At 33.6% G+C, this 15,085-nt stretch overlaps 1 protein-coding gene across 2 annotated transcripts in view; it reads right to left on the reverse strand.

Annotated features, from left to right (window-relative positions):
- The window catches only part of MON2 (MON2 homolog, regulator of endosome-to-Golgi trafficking), a 120,741-nt gene that overhangs the window by 23,628 nt on the left and 82,028 nt on the right, over nt 1-15,085 (reverse strand). The window contains exons 26-30 of one of the 2 annotated variants that reach the window (XM_060165668.1): nt 13,353-13,981; nt 9,255-9,398; nt 8,623-8,640; nt 8,206-8,334; nt 4,903-5,093 (exon numbers count right to left, since the gene is read on the reverse strand). In XM_060165668.1, the coding sequence (XP_060021651.1) occupies nt 4,903-5,093; nt 8,206-8,334; nt 8,623-8,640; nt 9,255-9,398; nt 13,353-13,981 (1,111 nt within the window). The remainder of the gene's footprint in view (nt 1-4,902; nt 5,094-8,205; nt 8,335-8,622; nt 8,641-9,254; nt 9,399-13,352; nt 13,982-15,085) is intronic. The other variant, XM_060165669.1, reaches the window with a different exon arrangement.

Consider the following 15,085-nt stretch of genomic DNA (forward strand, 5'->3'; position numbering starts at 1 on the left):
GTCTTTGTTGCTGCACGCGGGCTTTCTCTAGTTGTGGCGGGGGTGGGGCTCCTCTTCATTGCAGTGCGAGGGCTTCTCATTTCAGTGGCTTCTCTTGTTGTGGAGCACAGGCTCTAGGTGCACGAGTTTCAGTAGTTGTGGCTCACGGGCTCTAGAGCGCAGGCTCAGTAGCTGTGGTGCACAGGCTTAGTTGCTCCGCGGCCTGTGGAATCTTCCTGGCCAGGGCTCAAACCCGTGTCCTCTGCATTGGCAGGCAGATTCTTAACCACTGAGCCACCAGGGAAGCCCCTGAACTGTAGTTTTAAAATATCTTATAATGAGGGAAGAGAGTAGCATACAAAGCTGAAAGGTTAACTCCTCCTAATCCTAGTGATCAATAAAATCAAGAATTTATTCAATTGTGCACAGGTTGAATCTTCTGATCTCAGAACTCACACTAATGTTTATTTATTTTAATTTATAGTTAGTATCCTTTCTAGATACTGTGAGCATATCAAAAAACATTGGTCGAGCTTTTAAAAACACAGATGATTAACAGAATTTACCTATCAATTATAAAGGGAGATAGTCAATACTGCAGGTACAAATGGGCCATATAAGATCCGTATAGTCTCTAAGCTTGAGGAGTACAGTAGTTAGTAATTAAAAAAAATTTTTTTCATGAATCTTTATTTGAAAGAAAAGAGGCTTCAAACTGATAAAGTATTATGTGTATTTTTCATCAGTTCTCTCTGAATGGTACATTAAAATTATTTTTTGAGATATAATTCATACACCATAAAATTCACCCTTTTAAATTGCACAATTCAGCTTTTTAGTATGTTCACAAAGTTGTGCAATGGTCACCTCTTTTACTTCTAGAACATTTTCATCACCTCCAAAGAAACTCTGTATCCATTAGTAGTCACTCCCCATTCTACCCTCCTCCCAACTCTGATAACCATTAATCTATTTTCTATCTCTACTGATTTGCCTATTCTGGACATATCACATAAATGAGACCATATAATATATGGCCTTTTGTGTCTGGGTTCTTTCACTTAGCATAATAATTTCAAGATTCATCTATGTTGTAACATGCATCAGTATTTCATTCCTTTTTATGGCTGAATATTCCACTGTATGGATGTACATATCACATTTAATTTATCCATTCATCAGTTGAACATTTGGATTGTTTTCATTTTTTGGCTGTTATAATGCTGCTACAAACATTAGTGTACAAGTTTTTGTGTGAACACGTTTCATTTCAATTCTTTTGGGTAGTACTTAGTGATTTTTAACTGAAGGTCAACAGACTATTAATTGTATCAATTCCCACTAGCCCACGTGTCTTCTAGAGGACAAGTACCATGTTTTGGTACTCAAAGGGTGGCTGAATGAATTCCTAACAGACTTTAAGTGTCCACCAGGTTACAGTCCTTATGTTGCTCATTTTTAATTGTTTTTCTTTCACTCATTTAAACAATTCATTCACTTATGATAGTCCTCAGTGATGTCCAAAGCCTCTTGTTTCTTCTAGTTGATTTTGGTTTTATTTGTTTTCTTTGTTACTGTACTGTTGCTGTTACTGTATGAAAGCAGCTTGCAGACCATAAACAGTTGGGAAACATCACAGAGAAAGGTATGGTTATTCACACAGTCTTTGAGTATCAGTAATTAGGTTAAAAAACTTATAAATGTTCCAATATAAAAGATACTCAAATATTCATATTATCTAAAAACCTAAGTCATGCTATTCCAAACACTCTTCCTACTGTTCAAATACTACTACTGATAGATTTCAATTATAGAACATTGTGTATATGTGCCATAAAATAAAATTTAAAATCTAACAGTTTGTGATTTTCCAAAGTAATCAATTATTTGGAAAACAAAAACAAAGGCAAAATCTTCTCATGAAACTGTGAAAGTGTGCATGGTTTTTAAGTTCTCTTAGTGAGCACTGCATTTTTATCATCAACTAACTAATAAAAGCTTTCACTTTGAGCCTTAAGGTATTTTTGGACTATGAAATAAAAACTAAATTGGCTTTATCAATGTAAACTATTCAATTAAAAACACTGATTAAAACATTAAGTCAAAATACATAAAACAATTGTGGACTTTTACAAGTAGTCAAATCAGTTAATTTAGTCTTACAATTAAGGACAATGATGCCAACTGAGAGGAAATGACCAGTTCAAGGTGAACAGAAAGTAGGCGGCAGAGTCAAGAGTAGGCCACAGGTCTCCTGACTCTCAATACAGGGTATCTTTCTATTACTTCATGTAGTAGAAGGCTTAAATGTGTAACTAGAATAACCACAACTTAGAACACTGATTCTGTGTTACTTAGTACCAGAATTTAGTACCTTTATTTTTTTTCTAGCCATTTAAAAAAACCCCAAATTTAGGGGTAAATTTCCTAGTCCCAGTTATTTAAAGTTTTGGTCGTTAAGTTTTTAGTTTAAAATATAGCTGTTTCACGGTAAAGGATATGGATAATGTCAGTTTCTCTTAAGTGAAAGAAATAATGATTATGAGGATAATAGTAGGAGCAAGCATTTTAATAGAAGCACTTACATTCCAGGAACTATTCTAAGCATTCATTTAAATGATTTAATCCTCACAATAACCCTATGAGTTAGGTAGCATTACTATTCCTATTTAGCAGATGAGGAAAATGAGTCACTGAAACATAAATAACTTGTACAAAATATCACAGTTACAAAGTTGTACAGTTGGGATTTGAATCCAGGTAATCTGGCTCCTGAGTCAATGCTCTTATCCTCTATGTTAACTGTTTCTTAAACTGTGTGATTTTTCAACATACTCAATATACTCAAACCTTTAATGTAAGTAGGGCCTCCAACAGGCAAAATACTGTAATGAAATTATACTACAACTGCATGAATACAAAAATTACATAAAATGTTAATTACCTATTATTAGGCCTTTGTTTCTCTACCTACTTTCCTGTACACAAAGAAAGTACTTAAGAAACTGAATTTAATAAAATAAGAACAAAGCTTGGAAAATGAAGAATGTTCAATAAGAAACTTGAGAATAAGAAAGACGGTGGAAAGACTCAGTCATAGGAAAAGAAATTCTTAAAGAAGTTTTACTCATTTCAAAAAAACTGATCTAAGCTCATTCAACTTATTAATAGGGCAACATGCATATACAGACAGATAATTGAGAAAGAAAAAGAAAAGTTTAAATTTCTAAATCTGTTTGCTTCATACAAATTAACGTAGTGACATAGGCAACAGGGTCCACAAAGGAACTCAAATACCCAGGGTTATTTTAAAAATGAAAACAGAATTTGCTTAGATATGCTTTGTGAGTCACTATCATTTTCCTGCATATATTCAATACAAAGAATATGCTTGCATTGGTATTAATAAGATTTCTAAAGTTGAGAAATATATAAGAAAGCAAAACAAAGTCTGACCAGTTATGGAAACAGAAATTACGATCACATGTCATTACTTCCAATTCTGAAATATCAGATAAACCTCTACAGAGAAAAATGTAAGTTAACCTTCTGCACTCTACAACTTTTCTTTACTTAATAACTAAACCACATTAGAAAGATAGAAACTCTTCAGTTAAATCATTCTGTGTAGACTCATCTGATCATTATCAATATGCCAATGTAGGTTTTTCTTCAAGTATATGAAATTTATAATTTAAATGGTTTCAAACTAACAATTTTTAATGATTAAATAGCAGTGCATGACACATTCATCCTTCTATAGTTTTAAAGAATGATTAATGGGGCTTCCCCGGTGGTGCAGTGGTTCAGAGTCTGCCTGCCGATGCAGGGGACACAGGTTCGTGCCCCGGTCCGGGAAGATCCCACATGCTGCAGAGCAGCTGGGCCTATGAGCCATGGCCACTGAGCCTGTGCATCCGGAGCCTGTGCTCCGCAACGGGAGAGGCCACAACAGTGACAGGCCCGCATACCGCAAAAAAAAAAAAAAAAAAAAAAAAAAAGATTAACGGATAAAAAAAAATAGAAAAACTTTTGTTGTCATAGAATTTCACCACTATAGCACAAAGGAAAATTAGATTGTAGGAGTACTGAAGACTACCTACCTATCACAGCTATTACTGGTTAAGTCCATCTTTAGTAAAATGGCACATTTGAGATTAGTGCTGCCAAATGGAATTTCCTGTGATGATGGGAATGTTCAATGATCTGCAGTACCCACTAGAGCAACCACTAGCCACACATGGCAATGTTGAAACGTGGCTAGTGAGAATGAAGAACTGAGTTATTAATGTGACTTAGTTAATTAAAAATTTAAGTTAATTGTAGCTAGTGACTGCTGTATTAGATAGTACAGCTCTAGAGAGACTGCAGCAGACTCCTCATTCAAAAAATTCCGTATTCTAATTACCCTATTCTCATTCAGTGAGGGGTCAAAATAGCATCCTTAAGACACACCCTCAGTTGGAATGTATACAATGAAAATTACATTCTTCTTTGCAAAACTTAAACATCTTAAAGAGCTGTTCGTTATTACCAATGATGTTATTTATTCTTAAAAAAACTCATTTTCGGAAGTTGTTTTTCTCTTGTAATGCTAAATGGGCATCAGATTTTTAAAATGGACCTTCTTAACTTCATCGAGTTAAAACCATGGCTCCTTAATTATGATGCATTCATGTGACCTCATATATAGACCCCTGTCTTACAACCAAAACACTGTAAACAGCAAAAATCTCCACTGCTCACAGATAATGTACCCAGTGGATAAATGCCTAATCCGCTTCTTCTTTGTATACAATCTAGCAATCTTAAGAGTCAATTACTTTGTTAATGAATAATGAGAAATACTGTTTTTAGAGCAATTACAGATATAATGTGTACTTCTTGAAAGACTGTCTTAACTGTAAAAATGAATAAGCTGACCTTTTAGTAAAGAGAAAGTCTTCAAAAGTGTTGGCTAGTTCTGGCCACATACTGTCAAATTTTCCAGAAGAAGCATGCTGCCGGGCAACAGGTAGCCCAATAGAAAGAACTTTGAGGAGAGAAGATACTGCTAGTTTCCATGTGCTTTCGGAAGGGCAGGAATACTTCAAACTGAGAGGAACCCTAAGAGTCTGTGAAAATAAAGACAGTTTAAGATAAGTACTAATTAAAACAAACACACACAGCTTTAATTACTTAAAAAAAACTATAGCTGAGAGCAAAAAATAATAACATAGGTATTTTCATTTTAAATAGGATGTTATTTTCTAGAAAGACCAATTCTCAGACATGGTCCTCAAATCATACTGCCTAGAAAGATATACTTTTTTTTTTTGGCCACTTCCCGAGGCATATGGGATCTTAGCTCCCCGAACAGGGATAGAACCCGCACCCTCAGCACTGAAAGCGCAGAGTCCTAACCACTGGACTACCAGGGAATTCCCTAGAAAGATATACTTTTAAGTCCTATGTCCATTTTATAAACAATGACCCTGAATAAGGATTGAATAATAACCTTTTTGAACCTCGGTTTCGCATCATAAAAAATAGAGATGTTTTCTGAAAAGTTAAGAGTAAGAAACTTACAATTTTGCAGCTTCTCCAACTTGACGTTATAAAATTAGAGCATTCTGCCATAGTTCTCCTGGCAGAAAATAATTTGACTGATGGGGTTTCTCCCATCCAAGAGAGATCAATACTGCTTATATTTTTTCACTAATGGTTAGGTAAACATGGCCTAGAGTATCATTACTTTGAAGTCTTATACTTTATCTTTAGAATTCTTTGAATTTTATACTCTACACTAACATTTTAATGTATTTTTTTCCTTTTCCAAATATTTGAGAAAAGTTGATAATTCAAGAACTTGGTTTATTTTATCATTAACCCTTGAGAACACAGCACAGCATCTGAACTATGTCTAGTGACTAAAATATTGAGACTTACTTTTTAATTGGTCAACTTCTGAGACAGGTTGCTGTTAATCATTAAAGAACTAATTCAGTGGTTCAGAATGAATTTCTCTGGTCATAGTACTATCCAACAACTAGAACACTAGACTGACGAAACTATCACAGTGAGTTACCCCAGAGCACCATCAATAAATAGTTTCAGCATACCGTTTGATAATGTGCATTAGACTGAAAATTGAGCTTTTATATAAAAATTCTAGTCTGAGAAAGATAAAGAGTAGATGAGATACGTTTTCATATTTTAATGTTATGGAGTGAACATAAAACCTGATTTCATCATCCTCCACACAAATGATTACTGAATACTCACACAGTGAACATGTGAACCATTACATATTAGCATGAAATGGGCCTCCACTAACAGATAATTAGCCTACCCAGAATCTATTTATCTCTTTCCCCTCCCCACATCCAGTTGGAAATTAGGGTAAAGAGATGATTAGTTTATTAAGCCAATCAATCTACTCCATTTCTCTGGCCATAATCACTGATTCAAGACTGGGCATGGGACTAAAGCCGATTCACTTGATTTTAGTAACTTAAGAAGAATCTGATAAACACACACCTGCTACTGACATATAATCCCTTTATTAGCCTACAACTATGAGAAGAAACATAGTTAGGATGCAGTCAACCCCCTGGAAAGCAGAACAGGGAAAAAAATTTTGGTTTTTGGTGATAGTACTGAACCACTGGATCAACCAATCCTAAAGCCCTCCATCTCTGAATTTTCCAACTAAGCCTGTCCCTTTATTGTTAAAGCTAGTCAGAGCCTGAATTTGTGTCATATGCAAACAAAAGAATACTAAATTATACACCGGCCACTCTGAATTAACATGTTATAACTCAAGATTAGATAAATGAAAAGTATGGTTTACTACTAGATTAATATTTTACCAATGTCAAGGGAATATTAAGCACAGCAAATATATTTGATTTATACATTTATTTTTTAAAATATTTAAGCAACTAATACAGAGATTGGCACATAGTATATACTCAGTAAATGTATACAGAACTGGAAAATTCAGTTCTTGCTGTCACGAAGTTCACAATTTCTGAGGAGCCTTGTTCAATTAACCACAATTTCTGAGGAGCCTTGTCCAATTAACCACAATTTCTGAGGAGCCTTGTCCAATTAACCACAATGCAATGTAGTAAGTGGCATCAATGAAGTGTTCTGGAGTACAGAAAACTGATTATTTAATTCCTTAAAAAATACAAACTGATTCATGTCACTCCTCCATGTTCAAACCTTCAATGGTTAAAGAATAAAATCTGATGCCTTATGATGGCTTGTAATACCCATAGCCACTTTTTCAGACTTATTCCAGGCCCTGCCACCTCCCTAAGTGGGATTTCTCAACACTGCTTTAAAAATATACCATGATCTTTTATATTGCTTAATTGATCTACATCTCCTCCTCCCTTTTTGCTGGTACTCCTTCTTCAAATGTTACTTCTGTTAATCCTTCCAAGATCCCCTAGGCAGTTATTTCCTTGTCTATTGAGGGAAGGGGGAACCTAACTTTTTATTCAACACTGACTACTTGGCAAGTATCATTAAATGCCATATCTCAATTGAATCTCTTAATGGTTAAGACATGAAATTTGTACTGGTATTACCCTTCTTTTACAGATGAGAAACACTCTCAGGCTCATCTGCCCCAAAATCATAGAGCATCCTGTCCTAAGAAACAGGATGCTTATTGTCTTATGTGGCAAAATTTAAGAATCATAAAAAATCTAATGCACTCTTACTTTAAAATATTTTTCATTAAAAAAACCTTCTCGTTTTAAAAAAACGGCTTCCTGGGCTTCCCTGGTGGTGCAGTGGTTGAGAATCCGCCTGCCAATGCAGGAGACACGGGTTCGAGCCCTGGTCTGGGAGGATCCCACATGCTGCGGAGCAACTGGGCCTGTGAGCCACAACTACTGAGCCTGCGTGTCTGGAGCCTGTGCTCCACAACAAGAGAGGCCACGATAGTGAGAGGCCCGTGCACTGCGATGAAGAGTGGCCCCTGCTCGCCACAACTAGAGAAAGCCCTGACACAGAAAGGAAGACCCAACACAGCCAAAAATAAATAAATTAATTAAAAAAAAAAAAACGGCTTCCTAAATAATATCCATGAATGTTGGAGAAGAGTAACTATAAATAATACCAAATTATATTTTTCATTTATCTCAATATATGATAATATATTATTACCTAAGGAGAAATTTCAATAATACTGACATTATTAAATGAAAGTATGGAAATTAAAAAAAATACCTTAATAATATTCTGGAGTACTTTCTCATTCACCACTGCTTTGTGACAGGCTGTTTTTTGGTATAAATCCACAACTACTTCTAAAGACCTTTCAGCAAATGGTACATAATTCAAGGCTACCCATTCCGCCTAGAAAGTAATATTTTCACAGAGTTAAAATAAAAATGAGATTAAATGAAATCATATTGTTTTCAAAGCGAAAGCTTCTTTGTCTTAAAGTTTAGGCCTTGGTTTTAGGCCAGATTATATTACGTGCAAAGTTTTCAAAGAGATATGTACTTCATGAAAGAATAATTTTCAGCCAGACAAAAATTAAAACTATCAGAAAAAGCACATAGAGCATTCTATCAAAAACTGGGAAAGATGTACTTTATTTGTTGCCAATAGGTTAGGACAATTTTAGGAAATTTAACTCACCGGTGCAAATAGTTGGATCTATTGTGATTCCATTGTGTTGCAAGACAAATAGAATGAGAAAAGTTAATACACATTAAAACTACGTTTCGGACCATGTAAAATTATAATTTTTATGTTGAGTGAACAAAATCAGCATGTGCATGCATTCAGAAATTTACTTTTCCCCTAAGCCAAAACAAAGTTAAAATTTGCCAACTATGGCTATAAAAATCTTTTATGTAAAATCCAACTAAATTTCACACCAGTAGTAGACTTATTTAGTACACACAGATTTCTTCATTTTGTATTGCAGATATCTATTTTAGATAAGATTAGGCTTAGGGATTTAGAAGCCATTTTAGAGCGGGATGAGGACACAAAGAAAGGAACTTCGAAGAAAGAGTAACATGCAAGGCCAAACTTTCTGGAGAACCACTTGGGAAAAGAAAGTAATAAACAAACAAACACACAAAAGGAACACAGAAAAGGTCTTCCAAATAGTGTTTCTTTTCAGCTTAAACTGTTAACATACATATGAAAGTTTATTTGTGAATGAAAATTTTCTGGGATAATCAAAGTCCATCTTAAGTGGAACTGACTATATTTATAAGCCATGAAATCTTACAGAGTAAATATAATTTATAGCAAATTACCTGATTATACTTTGCATTTGCAATGTGTTTTGTTTCTAGCTGTCCATACTGTGGAGGTTTACAGGAAAATTCTACAAATGCCAATAACTGGTCAAATATAGCTGGATACATTATCTGCATGTTTTCCGGTCCTATACAGATGGCCTATAAAAACAATATATGAATAGTAGAATGCATAATCTGAACTCCATTAAGTTCTTTACTGTATATGCTTTTGTTTAACCAAAGAATCGAAAAGGCTGTCCTATTTTATGTTAAGTATTATACAATTTTTTATAAGCCCTGAAGGACATTCAAGCTATTTTAAACTATTACTGAATAAAGTGTAGGCTAAATGTATTAATCAGCTAAAAAACGTTTTTTAATTAAAAGTGTGGCTTATTACTCAGCAGACTAAACAAAGGGCAAGCACTTAAAGAGAAAACCCTGGCAGTTCTGAGGTTCCACAATCTGATCATTTGTTCAGTAATATACCCATCAGACCATTTACAATGCTTCACTGACTAAGATGATGTTGACTTCTACTTAAGTGATGGCATTAACTTATTGAAATGACAGCTGATTCCTGTATCATGCCTGGTCCACAGACTTTAACAAATAATCATGTTCATTACAGTCGGGAAAATAAGTTATGAATAAAAATTTGTTTCTAAAAGAAATGTATACAGTATATTAATTTTTAACAGGGCAGAGTATATTTAGTGTCTAATGTATCTAAATATATAGACTTGATTTAAAACAAGAAAAATTTAAAAATTTAATAGAAATTAAACTTAATGCTACAAATAATTTCATAAAACAAAGAATACATATTCTGATACTGCAGATTTTAATTACTTCAAATACATTGAAAATACTTAAAAATAAATCTTATGTTTTTATTTTCTCTAGCGACATATGTGTTTTCTCCTCCCATCCTTTCATATTTTCCTGTTTTAGTGTTCGTTTCTCTCTGTGGGAAAAATATTTAATGATATGTTATGAAGTATCTAAAATATATTTGTGCTTTACAAAACAAAAAGCATGATCATTCTACACTTGAGGTACCCTCAAAATACAAAATCAAAATTCAAAGCATTTCAAAATTTTAAGGAATTTCTTTAAAAAGATGTGCACAACATTTATATTTTCATGCAATCATGGCTTTTTTAACCTGTCAGATAAAAGACTAGTTTTATTTTCCCTCAGAGAAGAGGTAGCCATTTAGCTTTAACTGGTGTTTTAGATAAAATTATCTTGAGGTACAAAGTAGATAAGCAAAGTGCTGCCCATTAGTATGTTTGATTATCCTATAATTACAATGTGAAAGTAGAACAAAGATATCTAATACCATCTTTCCCTACTTGGTTACTTTTCTCAGAAACAGTGAATCATGAACTTGAAAGGTATACAGCCTAAAAAAATTCTCTCTACTAACTACTTCTAATAGTTTCACTGGTCTTCTTTATTAACCCCTTGCTGAGTCTTAACTCTTACAAGTAAACAAGTAGAAATTACTGTGGAAAAGATATAATTACCCTAAATGAATTCTTTTATTTTCAGTGACAAAGCAAGGGAGGGAGGGAAAAGTCTGTGTGGAGACCTTAGAAAACTAATTTTTCTGAAAATATCTTAGCAACAAATAATGACCTGGACTATATGTTTTAATTTTCAGTGGTCCTTTATTAAAAAAAAAAAAAAAAACTAATAGTGTTACAGTTGAATTCTGGAATCTTAAAATGCATAATATGGAACCAACTCTTTTTTTCTTTTTTTTTTTTTACAACAAACTTCATTCTAAGAAAAAGTTATTATTGGCTTTCTTCAGTATTCTGAAGTTTATCAGAAAAGCCTATATATAAATCTGGTAACAGATTTTAGTCCAAAAGCTAAGAATCCATAAGCAATCTGGACAACAGTTCTTATTAGTCCTTGAAAACTGTGTACGTGAAAAAAAGAAAAGAAACTGGACATCTAACCTCTCACATGGTTCAAGGTTTCTCTTATTAAGTCATTTGAAATAATTCAATCCGTGTGGCAATAAATAAGATAGATGCAGTCTCCTGATCTCAGAACTTAGGGAAAGCAGATAATCAAATTCTCAGGTCCCCCATGTATGCCAAAGTATCTTGGCCAAAAAAAAAAGTTGGCCTACATGACTAAATCATTTTGGTTGTGAACTAGTGATCTGAAAACCAAGGAAAAGACTATGACCCTGAAACCCTAAACAATGTAAGGGTAAACATGAAATTAGAAATGAGTTTTTCCTTTAGGAAGGAAAACTGCTTTTAATCAATAAAATGTTTTGCAGAATAGCTTATTAGTTTATGAATAAAGTCCCAAAGCAAGTAAATTTTGCTTGTGAAAAAATTTTCTGACACCTGTGGGGGGAAATATAAAAACACCCTTACTTGGAAAAAGAAAAAGAAAGAAAAAATAAAAACACTCTTTACTAATAATGAAATATGTTTTCTGTTAGGAAATATTAAAGACCCTATATATTTGAATCACATTCAAGTATTATGAAACATCATTTAGATAATCACATAAGTAATAAACAATGGCTAGAGTGAAAATTAGTAATACAAAATGATATCAATTTATATAAATAAAACTTCTTAAGTTTCCAACAATAAAACTTCCTAAGTTCCCAATCGAAGGTATATATTGCTTTCAAAGCCATTAAAAGTTCAAAGCTTAGAACAAATTCCTAGTAGTTGGGATGAATGATTCTATTTGTTTTTTTATTGCGAAAGCAGCAGTTTTTTCCTAAATAAAATTATATGCTTTTTTCCATGGAAAAAAGTTTTGGGGGTTTGTTGTTTCCTTTTGTTTACTATCCTCTACACATATATAAAAGCTTGAATTAAACATCTGAAAGTTCTAGATTATGGGTATCTCACAAGGCCTATGCTCTTTCTCTAATATATTAACTTTTCCATTCCCTCTAAGGCAGTCTATAAGCAACTTATGTTCACAGTCAGGGAGAAAAAAGTTATTATTGACAGGCTACTTTTCTCCCCCCACTGAAAATAAAAGCAGCTCTTTTGATTTCAATTATGGAAAACTGATATCCCTACAATAAAGTTTTTAAAATGCCAAATTCTCTTAGATTTTAAGTTTCTACACAATTTGTTTCTCTGCACAGTGTAACTAGGGGTAAAGAGATCAAGGAATTACTGCTCAGCTAGACTTCCTCCAGAGTCATTCAAGGCATATTATGGTGTAGTAGAAACCACCATTCTTACTTTGAAAGTTTTCTTCAATCCAGTTGTATATAAGGCAATCACTTAATTAGAAAACATGATCTTCAGTACACAAATGGCTACTGATAACACATGTGTAATCAGAATCTAATACTTCCATTCTAATTTTGTTAGAATGTCATAGCTACTTTGTTGAGATTGCTGGCTCTTCAGGTGGCATTTTTTTTGTTTAGCATTTTGGTTGTTGTGAATTGTGCTAATAATTACCTTGACAGTTTAAAACATTCTTTGATTTTGATCTGGTCTTGCTTGCTAACTGGAATGTGCTCAATAATTTTTAGGTCTGTTTTAATATATATATACATATATATTTTGCAGGAACAAAACACACATAGGTTAAAATATATCTTTTTAAAATTTCTGTGAGAAAAATACTTTATAAATTTATTCTTACTTCTTTTTTAAAAAATATAGGCTTCCAACAATTCCAGAGCTAAATTTAAGTACAGATGAAAAAACCAAAATATAATCCTATGGCTTATTAATTTTCTAATTATAGAGATACTTTACTAAAGTTGTCATTCCAAAAGTATATCCTCTTGTGAAGAGTTACATGAACAAACCAAAAAAAGCTGGTGAACAGAAGCAAGAGAATGCAGGCAGTTTCTTAAAGACTCTCAAAATAAACCTGAAATACCTTTTAAAATATATTAGAAAAATAAAAGTTTTAAAAATAAATGGATATTTACAATCTTTTTTTTTTGATCTTTACAATCTTGAATTCATCCCAAAGTATACACACACAACAATCTTGATGATCCAGAATTTATCCCAAAAAATATATAGCGAAGTAAAAAAAAGTTCCAGAGAACCATATTCAATATTGCTTAGATAGCCACTAAAATTCTATTACCTTTTGGAGAACATCTAGAGCTGTAAGTACAGCTTCCTGTAAACTTGTCAAAACTGCTTCAGTGTAAGATGGAAGAATGAAAGGGGATGCATCTGAACTTATTGGGACTGAAACGGCACTGTGTAGTATGACTCCCAACTTTTGCAAATCATCCATGTTGAAACCAGTTTTTATGTGTTGGTAAAGAGCTGGAAATATTTGAATTAAAGCTGTAAGAAAAGGCTGGCTGGGAATGAAAGTTAGTTTATCAAAAGTAATAGGAGGCTTAGTGCTTTCAGATCCAACTCTATACCAGGTATTCCATGCAGCCCACCAGAGATTCAAATCTTCAAGCTCATCAGTAACTACGGGTGGCTCAGAGCTGCTATATCTTCCAAGTCTTTCTCCAATGGAATCTGTTCTTACAAATGGCCTGTTCAGGCCAGGGCCTGATATGGACCCTAAAAGGACAGGCACAGGGACATTAACTGCAGGTGGTGTCTCAGGCTTATCTGAGTCTCTGACAGGGGTCACAATCTGTAAAATTTCCTGGAAGCTTTTCAGCGCAGCCAGAGATACTTCATTGTTTTTGCTGAGTGCTGCTGATTGTATATGGTCAAGAAGAACATCCCATGCTCTTGAAAAATCTCCTATATTAGGAAGAGGGAAAAAAAAATTTATCACCATAAAAGAGATCAAATTTTCTCTTACTATTAGACACTTTAAAGTTTATTTGCTTTATTTTTCTGCTTAAATTCCTATAGAACTAGAAAAAATATGCTAAGGTACTAACAATGTGAATTAAAATCATTACAACCCAAAAACCCAGTAAAAAATTTTTGTCAGCTACAGGAACATACAGCATCAAGAAGAGGACAATGAGTATATCAAACACGGTTTTGGTCTTAAAAATAAAACTCTGTAAATGTATGTATACATGTTTCTATTCTAGTACTTCTGCCTAAGGAGAACAGAATAAAAACTTGAGGGTGAAAACAAAAACTTTTCAGTAACATCTTCAGTCTATCCATCTACCTTTATTAATGATTAAGATCATTAATCATCATTAAGATGTTCCCATTCTTAAGCATATTGGAAAAGGTATAACAATGATACACGTTTTTTTATCCGTCTAAATGTTTAAAATAAACTGTAAATCATACTCCATAAAAATCTTAACTTTACACTTTGGTTTTCATATTTAAATAATTTTACAGTTGTGGAATTTTCTTAAACATTTTTCCCCCATCAGTGAGTTGCCAGGAGAAAATGCACCATAAAGATTAGACTGTCCTTTTACAATGAGTCTAAATTTATTTCTCCCATGTAAAACCGAGTCGACTGATCTACCATCAGCAGAGCATGGGCTGAATGGTAGCTGTTGTTTCCACTAATCAATTCAATGTCTTGCTCTACTCCTGTGACCAACTAAGCACGTTTATAATGAAACTCTCTATGGCCCGGTGTGGTTTGTTCCTATGAAGCCCAGCAAAAAATGATCTTGTTCCTACAGACATCTAGCCCAATGGCTTTGTTAGTAGCATGGATTATTACCCACCTATTTGTATTTAAATAATGCAAAAATCAGAGGAACTGACATTCTGCAAAGGATAACATAAGTAGGCTATGAAATAGAGATAATCGAGGTTTAAAGAATTTCACTTCACAAAAGCTATCAAAGACTAGATGTTTTTTCAAGAAGGGATAAACCCATATATGACTGAGGAAGCATTCAGTTAATTGGAAAGCTGGAA

Source organism: Lagenorhynchus albirostris, chromosome 11, assembly GCF_949774975.1.
Source record: "Lagenorhynchus albirostris chromosome 11, mLagAlb1.1, whole genome shotgun sequence".
Taxonomy (NCBI): Eukaryota; Metazoa; Chordata; class Mammalia; order Artiodactyla; family Delphinidae; genus Lagenorhynchus; species Lagenorhynchus albirostris.